Source organism: Eptatretus burgeri, chromosome 8, assembly GCF_056783735.1.
Source record: "Eptatretus burgeri isolate ZD-2024b chromosome 8, Ebu_testis_v1, whole genome shotgun sequence".
NCBI lineage: Eukaryota > Metazoa > Chordata > Myxini > Myxiniformes > Myxinidae > Eptatretus > Eptatretus burgeri.
In genome coordinates this window covers 55,088,488-55,110,407 of record NC_140968.1, presented here as the reverse complement: position 1 = coordinate 55,110,407, position 21,920 = coordinate 55,088,488, and the positions used below count along the sequence as shown (strand labels likewise).

General features: G+C 44.9%; 2 protein-coding genes across 7 annotated transcripts in view; both read right to left on the bottom strand.

Annotated features, from left to right (window-relative positions):
• The window catches only part of IFT80 (intraflagellar transport 80), a 134,426-nt gene that overhangs the window by 3,908 nt on the left and 108,598 nt on the right, over positions 1–21,920 (bottom strand). For 3 of the 6 annotated variants that reach the window (XR_015060919.1, XM_085892110.1, XM_085892114.1), the window contains one exon: positions 3,208–3,794. The exons of the other annotated variants lie outside the window; for them this stretch is intronic. Coding sequence is in view for 2 of the 3 variants with exons in the window: in XM_085892110.1 (XP_085748236.1) it covers positions 3,726–3,794 (69 nt within the window). In the remaining variant the exon portion in view is untranslated. Of the gene's footprint in view, positions 1–3,207; positions 3,795–21,920 lie in introns of those variants that run through there. 6 annotated transcript variants of the gene reach the window in all.
• Positions 3,802–8,984, bottom strand: LOC147021778 (uncharacterized). Its single transcript, XM_085892133.1, has one exon. The coding sequence runs from the start codon at positions 8,805–8,807 to the stop codon at positions 7,485–7,487; it is 1,323 nt and encodes a 440-aa protein (XP_085748259.1). The 5' UTR covers positions 8,808–8,984; the 3' UTR covers positions 3,802–7,484.

The following is a 21,920-nucleotide window of genomic DNA, read 5'->3' as shown; positions in this document are numbered from 1 at the left end:
TGACTGTTAAATGACAACCAGCTCTGTGAATTTCTTCTTTATCATATGGCTCTTAGTTGTCATAAATCTTCTATTTTGTCATCTTCACATAATTTGTTCATTATCAACATGGAAAAGACCATTCCCATCTCTCATACATAGAGAACATAATGGAATAAACGGTTCAATGCACTAGCGCCATACGGTGGCTCACGCGCACCGCACTGAATGGACTCAAAATGGCGTCAAATCGACGACTTCCGACTCTAACTCTAACTTCTCTAACTTCCTCTCTAAGTTCCTCTAACTTACTCTAACTTCCGGTGGTCAGATTTTGTGAGAATTTTTTCTGTCGTTTAAAATACCCAGTAGCTAAAACAAAACACTGAAAAATCTTTTGTTAGAATTTGTTGAGCGTAATGATGGTATATTGACCCGTCAACGCAGAAAAAGTTAAGTTTAATACTTTGCTAAAATAAACACACTTCGTTATGAAAATCGCTAATTTGTTAAAATTTTCAGATTTCACTCCAGATTTCGACACTTATTTAATCCTCATGATCAGATCCTCCAAACTCAAATAATATTTCGATGATATACTTTAATTAGTCCGTGAGAGTAGATCATGGAAAATCGCATCATATAATGCACGAAATCACTCCAAGCTTCTAATTTGAAAACTACAGCACTTACAAAAGCGATCTATACAGCAATTTGTAGGTATGAAGATTAGACATTCGACGATATCAGTGAGGTGAGTAAAAAAAAAAAAATACATTTTGAGCACTTTATCGTTAATAAACCATTGCCACCTCTTCAAAGTCAAGGCATTGTGGAGCAGGCCGAACAAAATGACGAATTAAGATCCCAGCGAGGGAGATCGAGGTGCACAAGGATGTGCCTTCAGACCCCAGTGAAGGAGAGTGAGCCTTGATAAAGTATAATTAAATAACGGAATTAATTATATCTTCAAAGGGATGTTTAAATTAACCCAAACACCCAATTTTCATTCATGCACTTCCTTCATCCATGCAATGCAAAGTTTGGGGCTGCTGAGTTTCATGGTTTTGGAGTTATGGAGGAGACACACACACTGACTGACTGACACACACACACACTGAGATTTATTATTACCTCACCTGGAATGTGGTTCTGGGGAGCTTATGGGGTGGTGCATCGTCCGTCCATCCACAAACACTTGCAACTTATTCTCTTATCCTTTATCAAACTCCACACATGATTTCAACGAAACTTGACCACAACCTTAATCACCCATGACATCCCAAAGTTTGTTCACACGACTAAAAAAATGGGGCCCGAAGGAGATCTACTGGGAGTTGCCCCCCAAAATAGGTATTTGCTTTCTTCTCAGAAACTACACACACAGTTGCGATGAAACTTGACCACAACCTTCATCACCCGTGATGTCCCAAAGTTTGTTCACACCATTTAAAAAAAACTTGTGTTCCAAGTGTGTTTACGGAGGGGGGGGGGGAAGAGTTGCCCCCAAAAATATGTACTTGCTATAACATTCGTTCATTGGTACATTTTTGTGGATTCTGTATCACATTGACTTCCTCCTCAGTATCACCATTCTACCAGGTGACTGACCAGAGGTATTGCCCCTATTTTTATTTTATTTTAAACTGCACCTTCTCTTTGAGTTCGAGTCTGTCTGTGCTGAGTTCGTGCACCGAGTTCACGTCCTGAAGAAAGAGGTCTGGCCCGGTCAACCTAGTTTCACGAGCACCAAGCAGAATGAATGCAGTGCAAGCGGAATGGGGGCTTCAGAGCACAAGGCAGGCCGAGCGCTGACCATGTCGTGGCAGAACTGACTTCTTCCACGTTTTTACACACACACACACACACACACACACACACACACACACACACACACACACACACACACACACACACACACACACACACACACCATATACCCCAGCATCTCCCAGTGCATACACCTCATTGACTTGCGCTGTTGTGGAGAATCAACCTGAGTCCACAAGTTATTTTCAGAGCTCACACTACACGATACTGCGTGATAGCGCACCTCCCACCTGTACCTCTCACTCACCTGCATTCACACCTTGTTGGGACCCACATGGACCAGCTGGCTCACATGTTGGTGAGAAAAAGGTTGCCAACACGCCCCAACTTCTTCCTCTGTCTATCGCCCATACTTGGGTCTTACTTCCCGGAATGAATGTTGCGCCAATGTGTGTTTGGTGCTAAGGTCGAATGTATAAGTGGCTTTTGAGTACGAGGAGCTAAGACTTTTTATGTGTGGCACTGCAATCTTCTGTAAATACATGTCTCAACAGAGACTTGTTATTTCCAAGCCTGCTCATTGTCTGTTTTCTTCATTGGTTTGACATAGTATGTCATTAGTAGAGGGGAGGTTGCACCCCACTGGTTCGCTATGGTCAGACTACTCAACATCCTACTTACGGTTCTGATTGGCCATATGGAATTGATAGATAAGGGTGGGGCATCGAGAGCATAGGCCTTATCTGGGGGTAACTAACTGGGTAACTAATTCACTGGGAATTACTGTTACTGGGAAGGTAACACGGGATTTGGATGTGAGGACTCTACCAAACTTAGTCATTACAGACGGAACCTGCGGTGGCTTCGCAACTCATGCCGCGGAGTTATCTGCGGATCGTAAATTTCAGGCTCAAAGATGAGGAAGCGGGTCCGAGAGAGGCCACTCGTGACCCGACCGACAAGCCCGCAACAATATACTTATACTAAGTTTGGTCAAAATCCCATCACTTGTTCATAAGTTAACTTGGTAACAGAAAAGCTCGGTGGAGGGGGGGGTGGTGAGGGGGGCACAGTGGGACAGATCAGTTATGGTTTGGTGTGACGTTGTGATGTCACAGACAAATGGCTGCATTTAATATTCCTGTGGAGGTTGGCAAAAACAAATACAGCTCCCGGTGTAGTTGCATGTTGAGATTCAAATATTTCAGAGATTATGCCCAGAGTAAGAAAGAGCAAGTATGAACCAAGAATACTTCCTGCTTAAAATCAAAATGGCAGCAAAGGGAGGAGCAGTGCCGAATCAGTTATCAAAGTTTTGGTCAATGAAAACCTCAAAACTGTTGTAATATACAGTGACTGCACAGTCATAGTTATGTACAGTATAACGGCAAAAGTCCAGGTCAAATATGAACCTCCCATGTAATTGTACTCCACCTAATGCACACGTTGGAAAACAAATGCATGGGCCAGAGAGATTTATTTCATTGAATATGAAAGTAAAATAGCATGATTACAAAAAAGAATAAGATTCAAACACCAATATACCTTCTTACCCATACCATGGTCACAAGAAATAAAAAACACAGGGGCTAATGAGGAAGCCTGTATTGAAGAGAGAAATTTAACAACAACATAAAAAACAGAACAACACAGCTGTACACCGTGATCACGTATCACTATGTTAGTAGTAATTGACAACTCTATTTGGAGCCTTCAGTCGACATTCAGTTTGAATATCAAGCCCTTAGCTGGGTGCAGCCTTGGAGTAAAAGGTACCAATCGGAACATGAAGTACAATCACTGAGCCCAGCATTAATACAACAAACAATCAATTACTCCAATCAATAAAAATGTCACACAATAAGTGAGATTATCTCAAAGAAAGGTTTTGATCTGGATTTGAAGGCTTCTGCCTTGGCTTTGGCTGTTTGTATCCTTGACAAATTATAAATACATAATTTGCTATTTTTGTCCATTTATTGCTGTATGGGATTGCTTGTTTCTACAGATATCGTTGTCTTTGCTTTCTTCCAATCAACACCCACCTGCAACACATCACAAATAAAATGTGGTTCGAATGAGAGAATATATTTATCACTTTCATGGATTATTCCACAAAATCCTGCACAGTGATTACGGCTACCTCCATGCAGATTGGCGGTATGGAGAGTTGTATCAGTCCAGAGATAATGCCAAAAGATGTTCACGATTTGGCTTTCTCATGAAGTCTGGAGGTCGTGGTGTTAGTTTATATAAGATTATCCTGGGGCACTTGACCTTGCTCAGGGTAGTGGTTTCGTCAACCGCTTTCATCTTGCCCAATATTTATGCTCTTCAGAGCTGTATGTGGAGTTTCAACAACAGTTGATACTCCACTTTACAAGCCCAGTGATTGAAGGGGAGGAATTTTAATGTTGGCTTCGCTGAATTGACCCAGGAGCATTCAGCACTCTTATAAAGGTAGAACAATGGATGGGATCAACAGAACTGTGATGGAAGTATTCTAAATGCCCTGGGAAGAAAGGAGAAACATATTTTGATCAATGTTCTGTTTATTCCATCCAATGTTCTTCCTGTTCACTGACACAAAAGCTTTCAAAAAGACTAGTTTTCATTATATATTTTTTAAAGGTGATTGAAGATTTAAATTTGCAGGATTTGGTGACATGCATGTGTTGTTTCATTTGCACCTATTTGACTGCACCAAAATAAAAAAAATAGAGGATTTCCTTTTCCTTCAAATTTAGAGAGCTCAGACAGGGTACTTCACGAGCTGGCAGGATGGCCTAGCCAAGAGATATGCACACTTGCCTCTCAGTTGTCTAACCTGGGTTCATAAATCCCGACCCAGCTATAAACTGCCACCCCGGTGTTTCACAGGCAGAGTGATTCATCAGTGTGTGTGCCAGACAGTATTGTATGTGGATGATAGGCCAACGAAAACAGCACCACATTTGTAATTCGCTTCAGAGGCTGCTTCACCAAGGTCAGTTACAGCTACAACCCAATCTTCGGTACTACGATTCTTCCTGAAGCATGCTTGTTCTGGTGAGAGTGTCTTCTCAACAAGTGACTCTATCCCGTTTTCAGATGAGCCTTGTGATTAGGAGGATTTGTCCAACTGGTGCTTATCACCTTGTTCAACGTGGATTATAAAATACGTCTGAAGGTGTGAGCGAAACGTTTGCACAGCATCAATGCGGGTATTATACTCCTGGATCAGACTTGAGCAGTCTCAGGTCACAAAACATCTGACAGTTTGCACCTCCTCTGAGAAGTATAAATGCCTTTTACCTCACGTTGTACCCCACATGACCACGTGATTTCCTGGACCAACTCTTCTTCCTCCTTCTTCTGCCAATCTACCATCTACTTTTGTCAACCCACATTCACCATACACTATCACGATTTTTTTCTTTAACTTTTCCTTGACCTAATCTTCCCAAATCTTTCCAAAAAAAAAATTATTTCACCATCTCACGTTACACCTCCTGAAACCGCGTTTCTCGACCCACTCTTCTTCCTCCTGTAACTTTAGTCGAACTTCCAGCTGCCTTCTGCATTTGCTGATCCAAATTCAAACACCTACACAATTTTTCTTCAACCTTTCCTTTACCTAATCTTACATAATCTTTCTGAAAAAAATATAAAAAACCGGTCTCTTAAAATGTTCCAACTTCCTGTTTCACACGTGTGGTTCTCGGTATTGTATCATAATTCACGACTCTTTTTCTTCTTCAAAAGGTTGTTTTCAATTCGGCTTTTCCTTCATCCCATGTCGAAAACGTCCCACTTTTACAATGTTTCTTTTCTCCATTCTCTTAATTCTCCTTTTAGTACAGTAGATTAAAGAAAAATCGTTCAGTTTGTGAAAAAAAGTGTGAAAATTGGCATTTTTTACATGTTCTTTTTTATATGTTTTATATTATATATGTTCTTTCATATAAGAGCAGGACACACCTGATCAGAATACATTTATGGCCGCCATCTTGAATTTCAAAATGGCCACCACCAAAAATAATATTTTACGATATCTGTCACCAAGAGACCGAGCAAAATGAATAAAGAGTCTAATCCAATGTTTTCACACACAAGGAATCCAATAAACACACTTAAAATGCTCTATTGTCAGTCTTTCTGCTTTAAAATGACATACACTGTCCCAAGTGTAGTTCATCTGGTCGAGATACAGTTTTGACTTCACTCTGTCTGATAACATGTTCCTGCACAATGGCAAAGTTCAGTGCACGGGAGAGATGCACAGAAACATTTGCATGGTGGTCTGCATGCCTTTTTGCAGCCGCATTTGATCAGCTCTGTGCAGGATTTGTCCGCCTCGGCAAGGGCTGTCCAGAAAGGTATCCACTGTTCAATGGCGTTCTTCGTCCATCCCCAGTCACATGGGCTTGGTAACTGCTGCTCAGATATCAGCGCTTGGCCCCAGATGTGTCCAGCCTGGTATGTCTACCTCTTTATATGTTCCGTGAGGGCTGCCTTTGTGGGGGGGGGGGGTGGGGGGGGGGGTAGGCAATCTATTTGGCTTCCTTTCACGAACAGAAGCTTCCTTGCCTGATTCACCTCGGTGCATTCACTGGTTCTATCATAAAGACGTAAGACGAACCTTTCCAGTTGAAACACATTCTCATCTGAAACTAATGAAGGCTCTTGGGATAAACTCAAGAAAGTGTCCGTTATATCAGAGAAATTGGTCCAGGTGTCCCAAGTGGTTTTCTTCCCAATACCAGTGAATGACAACAACGTGTCACAGCCAGTGAAGGCATGGAAGAACAGAAGAGCTTTGGCCTTATTTTCACCAAGACTGCTTGCAATCGTGTGAGTCGGTATTAACCTGTAGTGTTTCTTGACTGCATATGCAACCCATAGTTCGTCAAGGGATAAAGTGTGAAATATGGCCATTGCAAGAACAACAACGTCAGTGTCGATTGACCTGATCAGGATTCTGTGATGGCTATTTTGTGCACAATGGAGAGCATGCAAGAATAATCTCGTATCAGCTTCTTCATGGTTGCATGGAGCTAGAGAAGATTCTCTGTTGCACTCTTGGGAAGAGATGACATTGGTATCTTGTGTGCTATATGGCTTCTTCTCTGGTGTGGATAACTTAGCGACGCACTGTGACAGCTCACTCTTATTTTGGTCCACGCGAAGAAAGCTCTGCCAGTTCTGTGGAATTGGCGTAGAATTTGTGACAATAATGCGGCTCTTTGTTCCCCTCCTCTTTCTCGTTGAACTCTTCAAACTGTGTCAATATACCGATCCCATATAACATCCAGACGTTTTGTGTTTTGCAGATTTCTCAGCACATAAGGCAAGAACACATTTTCAGCATAGTCTCCGAATGTTGAGCAGGACTTAGGAAGCAGCATATTGACTATAACAAATCCATCGAGAATCTTGGCATCTACCTCTGTTGGACCACACTCAGAAGCCGTACTAGTAGCCAGCTTGTCGAAACATCTAATAAGGTGTGATTTAGTACACTGCCTCAGTTCTCCCATGTCTGATAGAGAAGGTGGTGATCCCTGGTTTTCATGACTGAAGCATTCATCCATGTCCCCTTCTCGGGACTGACAAGATAGGTACATTCTGCCAAACAACTCACAGTTGCTTTTCAGAGTCCTAATTTGGTGTGATGTTCTGGAGTGATTTGAGGGTGAAGTCTTGTGGAAGGGAGCCATGTTGTTCTTTGGTGTGATGTCTGAAATTGGTTTTACTCACTGCTCCAAGCGTTCAGCAGCATATGTGTCATATTTTGACTGCCCATTTGCTTCCACATTCCTCAGCCGAAAGATTCCATCTTCTGTCATCACCTCCTTTGTGTCCGGCACGATCAGATCATTTGTATCTTCTGTGAAGGGATTACCTAATTCTTCAAATGTTGCAACCACAGCTTTAATGTGTTGGGCAAATTTCAACTGAATGGATTGTCCCCGATCATGGTGCTCTGTATATTTTGTGGAAGTAATTCCAAATGAATTCTCAAACTCTTCGACGATTCGAGTCACTTCAGGACCAGCTGTAATCCACTTGATCAAAGCAGAAGGATTATCAGTGATTCCAATCACACCGCCATCTCCTTTGATGTGATCATTCATCTGTTCGTGGGCTTGGTCCATAGCCATAGCAGAGAAAGTGTGAGGTGATCTCTGCACCACAAAGTTACCCTTCTCAAATTGCTCATGAACTGACAGTACTTGCTGACAAAGCTGTACCATGTCCTTGATATGGATAGGGAGCCATCTTGCATAATTTGTATGATCCAAAGAAAATATCCATGGAACAATTTGTCCAAGGCACTGAACGTACAACTCAAAGTTTGCTTCACGCAGAGAATGCACAAATTGCAAGAGTAGAAGTTCAAGATCCAGAACCAAAGCCCAGTATTGGAATTGAGGAACCTTACTGCAATTGACTTGATGCCAAGTTTCAAAATCCATCGTGTTATCATCTGGCCCAAGTGATTTGGCATATGTGATGTACGCAGATTTCCGAAGGAGGTGCAAAGCTGCTGCCGTTACTTGGTGTACATAGTGAGACCTGGTGACATGCGAACCCTTCAACATATCATCAGCTCGAACAGAGGTTGTGACTTCAGATTGCATAAGAACTGCTGTCCATCCGCTACCACTGAGGAAATCTCCAAGTAATTTCAACACATTCATCTCTATTTGGAGAGCTCCCATTACCACCACAAATTTATCCTCGCCAACATGGTCTGGCCATGCCCACTGGATTTGTTTCGCAATGGAATATAATGGCTGATCCATGGTTATCACAGGTATTTGATCAGGGTGCAAATGCTGAATCGTCCTAGCCACGAGACGCATAGCATGTGCTACCATAGCGGGTGTATGTGCTGGTTCTGTGAACAAAGGGATCAATGAAATGGGTGACACTGGTCTGATCTCAGCTGATTGCCTATTGGCATGGTAAGCTGCCCATGAGACAAAGTCTTTGGTATCAAGTTCAGTCTTGTTTGATACAAGTTCTAACATTGCACTCAACCAGCCGTCTTCTTTCTCTCTGGATGCGGACATGACGCTTGATTCAGCTTTTACTTGACTTGCAACAACTGGTGCATACAAGTCAGTTTGTGACACACCTGCTGGTGCTACTTCTGAATATTCTACCGGCAAAAGAGACGCTACCAATTAAATTGGAGAAAGCCATTTCCACACGCTCATAGCATTTGGATATCAAACATCGAGCAAACACTTTTACCGTATTTTCACGACTATAAGGCGCATATAAACGTCTTAGATTTTTGTCAAAATGTGCGACGCGCCCTATAGTGCAGTGCGCCCTTTGTGTGTATAAAAGAACAGGTATGTGCGGTATGCAGAACATTGCTGTTTTAACAACCCCGAAAATGGCAAAGAGACACGCTTATGAAGCTCAGTTTAAACTGAAGGCGATCAGCTATGCGGAGGAACATGGGAATCGAGCCGCGGCGAGGAATTTCCAGATCAACGAGTCGATGGTTCGAAAGTGGAGGAAGCTGGAAAACGAGCTGCGACAGGTGAAGAAGACGCAGCTGAGTTTCCGTGGAAACAAGGCGAGGTGGCCAGAGTTGGAGGAAAGACTTGAGCAGTGGATCGTTGAGCAAAGAGCAAGTGGGAGGAGCGTTTCGACGGTCACGATCCGACTGAAGGCAGTATCGATAGCGGAGGAAATGAAAATCGAACATTTCCACGGAGGTCCGTCTTGGTGCTTTCGCTTCATGAAACGGTGCCATTTTTCCATCCGGACCAGGACTACGATAGCGCAGCAACGTCCGGCGGATTATCAAGAAATGATGGAAAACTTCCGCTCCTACTGCAGCAAGCACATCTGCGACAAACGGATCCAGCCGAGCCATCGGCGTGAACCGGCCGTTCAAAGTGAGGCTGCGAGCGGCGTGGGAGCGGTGGATGACCGAAGGAGAGCACAGCTTCACAAAGGGTGGAAGGCAGTGCCGGGCGAGTTACGCCACAGTTTGCCACTGGATTGTTGATGCCTGGGCTTACGTGTCTGCTGGCACTGTTGTCCGAGCTTTCGCTAAAGCCGGCATCATTTCGGAGGAGCCGCACGGTGCAGAAAGTGACTCTGACGGCGAGGAAGGTGGACCTGCTAGGTTGGGTTTAGCGCAGTTCGATTCCGAAACAGAGGATGAGGATTTCGATGGATTTGATTAAAGACTATTACCGGTATTTGATTGTTTTAGTATTTTGTAACTAATACTTTAATAAAGCACAACCAAACTCAATTTTGCTCCCGATCTATTTTTAAATACGCACACTTGTGTGCTTGTGTGAGTGTGTTGTTGTACGGCGGACGTACGTAGTAGAGGATATTCATATAAAACCTGCCCTACTGGCACCCTGCCCTACTCACCAAACTCTCTGCCCATGGTATTCAAGGCCATCTCCACTCATGGCTCGCAGACTTCCTCTCCTGTCGCAGTCAACGTGTGGCCCTAAATGGAGTTCTTTCATCCCCTCTTCCTGTGCAGGCTGGAGTTCCTCAAGGTAGCGTTCTGGGCCCTGTTCTTTTTCTGGTTTTCATCAATGATCTCTCGGACTCTCTGGAAAATCCTCTATTTCTCTTTGCCGATGACTCAACCCTCTGCCGTACCATCTGTCATCCCTCAGACCGGCAAGCAGCAGCTTCTTCGCTCACTGCAGATCTGGATAAAATCACAAACTGGTCCAACACGTGGAACATGTCTTTCAATCCAGACAAATCTCACACTCTCACTATGTCTCTTCGAAAGGACCGTTTACAAAACCCCCTCATCCACTTTCTCACCAATCCTGTGGAAGAAGTCTTTTCTTTCAAGCTTCTGGGTCTCACTATCTGCCATGACCTTTCCTGGGAAAGTCACATTTCCAACCTTGCCTCAAAAGCCAGTCGCCGACTGGGAATCCTCCGTCGTGCAAAGTCCTTCCTCGGCCCTCTTGAGCTCCCTGACCACTTACAAAGCTTTTGTCCGTAGCCTGATGGAGTACTGCTCTCCTCTGGGCTGGTGCTCCTGCCTCCCACCTTTCTCGACTTCACGCTGTCGAAACCAGGGCTTTTAAGATCATTGGCATCTCCCGCAATGAAGCTGAGTCTTTGGGCCTCTCACTCAATCACCGCAGGTTGGTCGGTGGTCTTTCTGTCTTCTACCGACTCCTCTCCAGCCTTGCCCCCCTGCTCTCTCTGCGATTTGTCCCAACCACATTTCCACAGGGCGCTCAAGGTCCGCTAACAACCCCCTTCTGGTAAAACTACCAAAATCACGAATCACTGCTCATCTTCACTCTTTCATTCCTCTTTTTTCCCGCCTTTGGAATAAACTTCCTCACTCTATTCTTTCCCATTCTTCCCTTCAGGCTTTCAAAACAGCTGTTCACCACCACCTCTTATCTTCCCCCATCCAAATCCTCGATCTTTTCTACCCCGATAATCCACCCAAGCCCACTTCCTTCAATTCTCCTGCTTTCCTTCCTGAAAGTCCCTTTAATGTCCATCTTCCCCTCGCCATGTTCCCCGTCCCATCCCCATCCCACTCCCTTCCACAGTTCACCTAATGTGTCTGTTCCCCACTGTTTTGTCCCTTCCACTCCCGCCCCTCTTGTCTCATGCCTCCTTGCTGTGAGTTGTGTGTTAGCTCTCATACGAGCCTCGACCAAGGTATACAAAAAAAAAAAAAAAAAAAAAAAAAAAAAACCCGCGCCCTATCGTGAGGAGCGCCTTATGTGTGTGTCAAATACAGGAACGGCACACACAACTGAGACTGCGCCTTTTGGCACGGTGCGCCTTTTGGTCGTGAAAATACGGTAAGTATTTTGTTGTTTATGAAAGGGTCTCATTTCGATTTTAAAGCAGAAAGACTGAAAATAGAGCATTATAAGTGTGTTTATTGGATTCCTTGTGTGTGAATACTTTGGATTAGACTCTTTATTCAAGTGCTTAGGCCTCTTGGTGACCAAGATATCGTAAAAATAGTTTTCGGTGGTGGCCATTTTGAAATTCAAGATGGCGGCCGTAATTGTCGTCTGATCATGTGTGTCCTGCTCTTATATGAAAAAGCATATAAAAGTAGTCATGTGTACCAGTTTTCACACTTTTTTCACATTTTGAACGATTCTGGTGAAATGTTGACTTAATCTACTGTACTATTTGCATTCCTCACGTCATGTCTTCAATCGCATCTCTGACTGAAAAAAAGTTAAATACCAGTTTGCAATGCATGTTCATGTTCCATCAATCGTTCTTTTTTCCAACTTCAGTGCAAATTCACCCCACCTACTTAAATCTACCTCTTCCTAACCCCTCACCTGTTATCCCCTCTCCTTACCCCTCCCAACTTGCCCCTCGTCCTATCTCTGCTCTTGGTACTTCTTCACTGTCTTCTGCTTCAGTATCAGCTCCTCCTCTGTTGTCCCAAACTGTGTGGTGTTCTGACATCTGTGGGTTCCATTCTAACATAACAGATATCTCACTCTCTCAATCAGTACACTTATCACCACAAATATGCTCCTTCCAACCTCTCAGCACACCACCCCCTCTTCCCAACTCCTCAAATCTTGTACCTCCCCCTGCCCACTTCCTCCAACATACCTCTACCAAGTCTCATTCTTCCCCTCTACCCACCTCTCCCATTGCCCTCCTGCACCTTGGCTGTGCCTGCTCTCATCCTCTCCCCTCCCTTTCAACCCTCTCTCACAAAGCAACCTTCACACTCTTCCCCCTCCAAACTTCACTCTCACCTTTCTCAAAAACTCCCCCTCACCCTTCTCCCTCAACTCTCCCTCCTCACCTCTCCCCCTCACCTCTCCCCTCACCCCTCCCTCTCAAAGCAACTATCACACTCTTCTCCCTCCAAGCCTCCCTCTCACCTTTCTCAAAAACTCCCCCCTCACCTTTCTCCCTCAACTCTCCCCTCTCACCCTTCTCCCTCAAATCTTCCCCCTCCCCCTTCTGAAAGTTGCCCCCATCACATTCACAAAGGTGTCTCCTTCACCCACCCTACCTCTTCTATCTCATCCCTCCACCTCCTCCAATCTTCAACTGCCCTCTGCCACCTCTCTTATTACTCCCCACTGTACCTCAACCCATCACCACCGAGCCTTTTCTCCTCCTCATCCGGCCCTCTCCCCAAGCTCTTCTGCAATCCCCCACACTCTTTCAATAACTCTCCTTACCTCCCCCCCTCATCCCTCATCCTACCCTTCCCCTCCCATGCACCCAAAACCTCCTCCCTTCCTCTTCTTTCACCCTGTGGACCTCAAACATCTGGGGTCTTCACTCAAACCTGACAGATCTTTCCATACAGGTTGCCACTCACAAAGCAGACATAATCTGCTTAACAGAAACTTTCCTCCTTCAAGATGTCTCTGATTCACTGGTATATCTCCCTGGTTACTCCTTCCTCCAGTATGACAGACCCGAGCCTTGTTCTGACGGCAGAGTTGCTCTCTTCATCAAAGACTCTATTCCCCACTCACCATGCACTGTCCTCTCTTCCCCACACCCCCAGGAATACCTCTGGCTATGGCTTCCCCTCCACTCCCACCTCATGTTTATACGTGTGTTGTACCGTCCACAAAACAGTGATGGCTCCATTTACATCTCACTCTCCAAAAACATGGACCAACTTCTATCCTCTCACTCCAACTCTCTCTTCCTCATAAGTGGTGACTTCAACTGTCATCATGCCAGTTGACTGGATGTGGGTACCTCTATCACCTGCCATGGCACTTCAGCAAAATATTTATTTTACTCATTGGGGCTGACATAATCTGTCAACTTCCTGAAACAGATCTCAACCAATTGTACTCCAAGTCTTCTGGATCTGATTTTGACCAATTTCCTTGAAAATATCTGCTGTTCTTCCTCTGCTCCAATGAGTTCATCTGACCACATGCTGTTAGACATATCTGGCTATCAAAGTAGACATCTCTGGCTGGTATTAAAGAACCTCCTCAGCTCCGTTGAGTCAGGCATTTCACTCAAGCCGACTGGCAGGAACTTCAAGCAGCCTTCAAACTTCTAGACTGGTCTCCCATCTCTACGTTCTCCGACATCAACTCGTCCTGGGAATTTTTTTTATCGAAATTTGCTCTCTCTTTCACATGCACAGATTTATCCCATCTCGTCTTCAGTTGCCCAACCCTTGCTCCTGCCCATGGTACACTGAAGCTTGGAGCAAGGCAGTTTTCCTGAAACAACTTGCCTTCGCCTCATGGAAGGCTAATCCAACTGAAGGCAATCTCAGTTCCTTCCACAAATGTGTGTCTACCTTCAGGAGAGCCAGAAAACAACATCTTTCTAATCTCAAATCTGAACTCTCAAACCTGTCTCCCTCCTCCAAATGCTGGTGGTGTCGAGTTTAGTCTGTTTCTGGTGTATGTTCCCCCTCCATCCCCTCCCTTACCTCAAATGGCGACACAGCTGATACAACACGTGAAAAGGCTGACTGCCTAAACTCCGTGTTTGCTTCTAAATCTTGTGTCCCAAACCCATCGCTTTCTGTACCCACCTTACCCAGTCGCACCTAGCTGTTCCTGGACTCTGCATCCTTTTCTCCTGATAAAGTGGAGAGCTTGCTGTCAAAACTCGACTCAGATTCTGCAGCCGGTCCAGACGGCATCAGCCTACGTATCCTAAAAACGTGCTCTGCTGCTCTTGCTCACACAGTCTCGATTTTATTCACCCTCTCGTTTGCTCAAGGTTATCTGCCATCTGCTTGAAAATCAGCAAATATCACTGCCCTGCACAAAAAAGGTGCAAAAAGAGATCCCTGCAACTCCAAGCCAATCAGCCTTCGAACAATCATCAGTGAGGTTATGGAATCAATCATCACTTCAGACATGAAATCCTTCCTCTTCTCCAATGGCTTGATTTCCGATCATCAATTTGGATTCAGGCCAGGTCACTCTACCATGGATATTCTGCTTCTGCTCTTCCAACAATGGATGGAGCTCCGCAATGCCAGACATGAAATCAGAGACATCTCCCTAGACATATCGCGTGCCTTCGATATGGTCTGGTACCCTGCTCACCAAACTCTCTTCCTATGGTATCCAAGGACATCTCCACTCATGGCTCGCAGACTTCCTCTCCTGTCACAGCCAACGTGTGGCCCTTAATGGAGTTCCCTCATTCCCTCTTCCTCTCCAGGCTGGAGTTCCTCAAGACAGTATTCTGGGCCCTGTTCTTTTTGTGGTTTTCATCAATGATCTTTCTCTGGAAAATCCTCTTTATCTCTTTGCTGATGAATCCACCCTCTGCCGTAGCATCTGTCATCCCTCAGATCAGCAAGCAGCAGTTTCTTCACTCACTGCAGATATGGATAAAATCACAAGCTGGTCTATCACGTGAAACATGTCTTTCAACCCTGACAAATCTCACTCTCCCTGTCTCTCCAAAAGGACCGTCTGGACCCACTCCCTCCCCCCGAATCTACTTTCTCAACAATCCTCTTGAAGAAGTCTTTTCATTCAAGCTTCTGGGTCTCACTATCTGCCATGAGCTTTCCTGGGAAAGCCACATTTCTAAGCTGGCCTCCAAAGCCAGTCACTGACTGGGCATCTTCCGTCATGCAAAGTCCTTCCTTGGCACATGTGAGCTCCTGTCCACATACAGTACAAAGCTTTCATCCACAGCCTGACGGAGTACTGCCCTCCACTCCGGGCTGGTGCTCCTGCCTCTCACAATTCTCGGCTTTATACTGTGGCAGTCAAGGCATTTAGGATCATTGGTAACTCCCGTGATGACGCTAAGTCTTTGGGTCTCTCACTCTCTCACCGCAGGCAGGTCGGTGGTTTTTCTGTCTTCTACCGTCTCCTCTCTGGCCTTGCACCCCCCTGCTCTGTCTGAGATATGTACCCCACATATTTCCACAGGGCGCTCAAGGTCTGCCAGCAACTCCCTTCTACTACCGAAATCTAGAATCACTGCTCACCTTCACTCTTTCATTCCTCTTTTTTCCCACCTTTGGAACAAACTCCCACATGCTCTTCAATCCCACTCTTCCCTCCAGATCTTCAAAACAGATGTTCACCACCATCTCTTATCTACCCCCATCCAAAACCACGATCTTTACTACCACCGTTCATCCACCCCAAACCCAACTCCTTCAAATTCCCTGCTTTTCTTCCTGAAAGTCCCTGTCGTGTCCATCTTGTTTACCCCGTGTACCCCGCCCCATCCCTCTCCCTTCCACAGATCTCCTCATGTCTCTGTTACCCACTGTTTTTTTTTCCTTCCCTCTCCGACTTCTCTTATCTCCTGCTCCCCTTGCTGTGTATTTCTGTGTGTTAGATCTCATACAAGCCTCGACAATGCATGCAAAAAAAAAAAAAAGAGTAATCCAATTTGCAGAAGAGATATGCCTCCCACTGAGCATTGTTAGTTTGGATCGGGAAAACACCTTGGAATGTGTCTTACAAGTCTGACACATTTTTATTATGAATGACAAGTCACAATAGATTTTTGAAGCACCTTTGCCCTGAAGGAAAACATTGATTGCAAGGGCTTTTAATATGACAGGTAATTTATTGAAGTTGCTTGTAACATTACTGTGGGTGCATTCCATGCGTCGAAACAAGACAGGAATTGAAAGAAAAATCTTAGGCATTCTTCCTTGGTGTCAAATAACGGATCTACAGACACACAATCTGCTTCCAGACTACAACTACTACTAATTCGCATGCACAACTAAAGGGTGTAGAGACCCCCTTGGGGGGTTGACCCTATTTGCACTTTGGTCCGTTGGGCCAGGGGAAGCGTGAAGTTATGGCAGGAATTTGGAATTTTTTGGCCTTAGTGCCGATTGTTCACCTACCCTTTGTGAAGGCCATCGTGTGATCTTTGACATCCAACAACTAATGCTGGCAGACAGAACACCCGCTTAATGTCCATCCGAGGGAAGGCACACACATTGATGAATCACTCTGCCTGTGAAACACTGGGATGACAGTTTATCGCTGAGCCCCACGCTAGACAGCTTCGAGACGAGTGGGGATATTTTGGATATTATTTTTGGATGTCATTGTGTATTTGTGGAGAATAAATGCTATTAAAATGTTCAATCCAAACCATCTTATCCCTAAAATCTATTTCTCTCTTGCTTCAAGGGATCAAAAGACAGCCCAACACTGCTCATCTGTGCTAACATTGAGAGGCCGTGGTTTTTTTTTAAAAAAACAAGGACATGCTTTGAATGTTTAAAACCAAAAAAAAAACTGGCCAATCCCGGTTAAGATGAATAGTTTACAGAATGCATTAATTTGTCTTAACAATAGGTTGACTATACAAAAAGATTGACAAGCTTAACAAGTGGGCATGAAACTGTTCCAATGCCCACACATTCTTCACAATGCCTGCAAAGATAGTCCGTCTCTTTACCATGTTTGGCTGAACGTCATATTCTACCAGTAATCAATAGTTATTTGCTCCATAATTTTTCTAAAATACCAGTCCGTTCATCGTCCAGTCTCTGTTTGATAGCTCTTCCATGTCTCTCATAATCTGAATAAAAAACTATCCTTCTGGCAGGTGAGAGATCACATCGATGCTTTGGAAATATGGAGTCGACAGGATATGTGGCGACAATTTCTTTTTTTTTGGAGAGACAATGTCAAGGCTCATACGAGAGCTAACAGAATGTATAACAAGGGAAGCAGGAGACGAGAGGAGTGGGAGAGGGAAGCACAAAACAGTGGGGAACAGAGACATTTGGAGATCTGTGGAAGGGTGAGGGATGGGGCGGGGTACACGGGGTAAACAAGATGAACACTTCAGGGACTTTCAGGAAGGAAAGCAGGGAATTTGAAGGAGGTGAGTTTGGGATGGATTAACAGGGGTAGAAAAGGTCATGGTTTTAGATGGGGGAAGATAAGAGATGGTGGTAAACAACTGTTTTGAAGACTTGGAGGGAAGAGTGGGATTGAAGAGTGTGTGGGAGTTTGTTCCAGAGGCGGGAAAAAAAAGGAATGGAATAATGAAGGAGAGCAGTGATTCTTGATTTTCATACTTTTACCAACAGGGAGTAACTGGTGGACCTTGAGCACCCTGCGGAAATATGGGTGGGCCAGATAGCAGACAGAGCCGGGGGGGGGCGAGGCCGGAGGGGAGATGGTAGAAGACAGAAAGACCACCGAGCTGCCTGTGGTGAGAGAGTGAGAGACTCAATGACAGCCTCATCGTAGGAGATACCAATGATCCTAAATGTCTTGGTTTCCACAGTGTGACGCCGAGAAAAGTGAGAGGTGGGAGCACCAGCCGAGAGCAGTACTCCCATCAGGCAGCGGATGAAAGCTTTGTACATGGCTAGGAGCTCTGGTGTGCCAAGGAAGGACTTTGCACGATGGAGGATGCCCAGTCGGCGACTGGCTTTGGAGGCCAGGTTGGAGATGTAGATTTCTCAGGAAACATCATGGCAGATAGTGAGACCCAGAAGTTTTAATGAAAGGTCGTCTCCAAGAGGATTGTTGAGAAAGTAGATGGGGGGTTTCCACACAGTCCTTTCGGAGAGACATCATGAGAGTGAGAGATTTGTCAGGATTGAAAGACATATTCCAAGTGCCTGACCAACTTGTGATTTTACCCAGATTTGCAGAGTGAAGAGGCTGCTGCTTGCCAATCTGAGGGATGGCAGATAATACAGCAGAGGGTGGATCATCAGTAAAGAGATAAAGAGGATTTTCCAGAGAGTCAAAGAGAGCATTGATGAAAACCATAAAAAGAACAGGGCCCAGAACACTGTCTAGAGTAACCTCAGCCGAGACAGGAAGGGAGGATGAGCTAATTCCATTAAGAGCCACACGTAGGCTGCGACAGGAGAGGAAGTCTGCGAGCCATGAGTGGAGATTGCCTCGGATACCATAAGAAGAGAGTTTGGCGAGCAGAGCGGGGTGCCAGACCATATCGAAAGCATGCGATATGTCTAGGGAGATGGCTCGAATCTCATGTCTGGCATTGAGGATCTCCATCTATTGTTGGGAAAGCAGGAGCAGCAAGTCCAGGGTCGAGTGTGTTGTCTGTATAATTACTTTGGAGTACATCCTTGAGTGTTTTCATTATGTTTAACTTTGGGTCAGGTGAATTGTGGCTAAGAAGATTCAGAGTAATAATACTGTTAAGTCTGTGGCATAGGGGGAAGTCGTGAGATGGAGTCTTCACTGTTTGAGTGCTGAATTTTTCTGGTATGCAATATATTTTTAGTATATTTTTAGTATATGCAATAGTATATGCAATATGAAAATACAGTACTTTTTTCAGGCAAACTGAATAAAATGTCTGTATTGTTTATAGCAAATACCTCCTGTCGCTTTGCTGACAGGAATACAAAGAAAAGGGGGAGGGAGAGAGAAAGATTTGGGATAGAGAAAGAGTTGGCATATTGAAAGAGGCGGAGGAGAGAAAGGTGGGGAGGAAGCAGGGGGAGAGGCAGGGAGAGTGAGTGAGTGAGTGAGTGAGTGAGTGAGTGAGTGAGTGAGTGAGTGAGTGAGTGAGTGAGTGAGTGAGTGAGTGAGTGAGTGAGTGAGTGAGTGAGTGAGTGAGTGAGTGAGTGAGTGAGTGAGTGAGTGAGTGAGTGAGTGAGTGAGAGAGAGAGAGAGAGAGAGAGAGAGAGAGAGAGAGAGAGAGAGCGAGAGAGCGAGAGAGCGAGAGAGCGAGAGCGAGAGAGAGAGCGAGAGAGAGAGAGAGCGAGAGAGAGAGAGAGAGAGAGAGAGAGAGAGAGAGAGAGAGAGAGAGAGAGAGAGAGAGAGAGAGAGAGAGAGAGAGAGAGAGAGAGAGAGAGAGAGAGAGAGAGAGAGAGAGAGAGAGAGAGAGAGAGAGAGAGAGAGAGAGAGAGAGAGAGAGAGAGAGAAACAGAGACAGAAACAGAGACAGAAACAGAGAAAGCAAATAAGATCAAAGCTTACCTTGCCGTGATATTGAACCCCCCAGGAGATTCTTAACTGGTCGAGGGTTAAACATGACCATCACCTCAATAGAGTGCCAGGGAAGGGGGTGTTCTCGACTTTCGTTTGGTCGGAGGAAAGAAGGAGGGTTCAAAACTTGAGCTTGGTAGGGTGATTTGAGGGGAAGGGGGTGGGGTTTTTCAATTTGCATTTGGTAGTAGGACATGAGGGGAAGAATGGGGTGTTCGTCTTGCATTTGGTCGGGGGACTTGAGAGGAAGCGGAGGGGTGGTGGGGGTGGGGGTTACCTGGACTGTAGGTTAATGTCATTTACTTAATAGTACAGGCATTTTAGCAGAAATATTTGGTCAACCTCCCACAAATTGCAACAAAAGCAAACTCAACAGATTTTGATTCCTGGATATGTCCTCAGTGACAGAAAAAAGTCCTAAAGGATCCTCCGGGGGGGAAAGTCCTGAAATCATGGAAATCCAATATGGCCGCTACCTGGCTTCGGGGAAAATGAGAAAATTGTAAAGATTGATATTTTAAGATGTAAATATATGTTTTTCTGCATTCTAATTGTTTCTAGTTATGGTCAGTATATTGATATACAAGAATAATTATAAACAAGTGAAATGTATTGAGGGTAAAATAAAAAATTATAGCGTTTTTGTCCAAAAATGTCAATTTTTTGTCCCGAATTTTTTTTTTTTTTACCTGATACTGATTTTGGCTCCTGGACAAAAAAAAAGAAACGTTGAAGACACAATATGAAATCAAGTCTATGGCAATACAATATAATTATGTAAATCATTGAAACATGACAAAATTCACAATTCCACTCGGGGCAATCACATCTGCCTGACGAAAGTTTCGAAATGAAAATGAAAATTCGCATTAAACTCAGAAACTACATCCATTATAAAAACTTACTATACATGTTGAGAAAAATCAAGTGTATTAAAGTTAGAACTCGACAATGTCGTCATCATCCTCATCATTGTCACATGGAGTGTTTGTGCAGCCAGAGCCCCTGCAGTTTCCACAAGCTGGAGTGCACTCAATGTTGTGCTTCTTGCATGTGCATCTCATGGTGCTACATTCAGCCTGGCAGTTGCACCTAATGACACGTAACGTCTTTTCAAGAGCTGGAGCTATTTATGTCTGAAGTGGCACAAAACCCTCGTCACACTTCTGCCAACCCCAGTCTGTGGAAGAAGTATGCAAGTCTGACGTCTTGAAACGAATCAAAGACCACCTTCAGAAGCATGCCGAGTCTGCAAAGATATTTTCTAGAACGTCAGCACTCTGGGTTCAGTATATGGACATGCGAGACATTCTACGCAAATACATCCGGGCAGAGCGCACTGGGAACTGGGCAATACATCAACAGGCCATCCAGGAAATGCTGCCTTACCTGGCAGCCTCGGGCCACAACCTGTATGCCAAATCTGGGAGGGTGTATCTGCAGCAGATGTCCAACCTCAAAACTCAACATCCCAATGTCCAACAACGTTTTGATGAGGGGTTCCATGTGGTTTGACGAAGTGATCACCTGTGGGCAGGTCTTTCATCTGACCTGATCATCGAACAACTTCTGATGAGAAGTTTGAAGACCAGCGCGGGGCTCACACGAGGGCGAGGAATGAAAGAGCAACAACCGCTGGTATGGCTACTATCAATGACTGCCTGTGCAGAAATAAACCAGGCAATGCAGGAGCTCACAGGTGTGAACTACAACACTGGAGAGCAGAAGAAGGACATGACCAAGGCAAGACAATCTCGTGACTGGAAGGACACACTATCAGCTCTTCAGTATTTACAGGAACGGAATCTGTTCAGTAGTGATCCACGTCTGAGGAACATTGCCACTGGAGATCATGCACACCCTACCATCAACGTCGATACAGCACATGCTGTAGGAGCCAAAATATTGAAATCTATGGATGGGAAAACACCTGCCGAGTACACATTTAAGAGGAAAGACCAAGTTGTCACCCTCGGCATGAAGTCATCTGTCAAGATTGATGGAGAGCAAGTCCATGTTGATCCACAACTCCTCTTCCAGAGACTGATCACTGTTGCACAGACAGCAGAAGAACTGGAGTCAGCCTTCAAATATGAACTGTGCAGCTATCCACCAGCCCTCTTTGATTCCTCTCTTCAGCTCCGAGAAACGCACAAGCCAGTCTTTGCTGATGCCATCTGGGATCTTCTTGGATCCAATGTCCCAGCCGATATCCCCAATGATGGGCAACAGTATGTTTTGGATGGC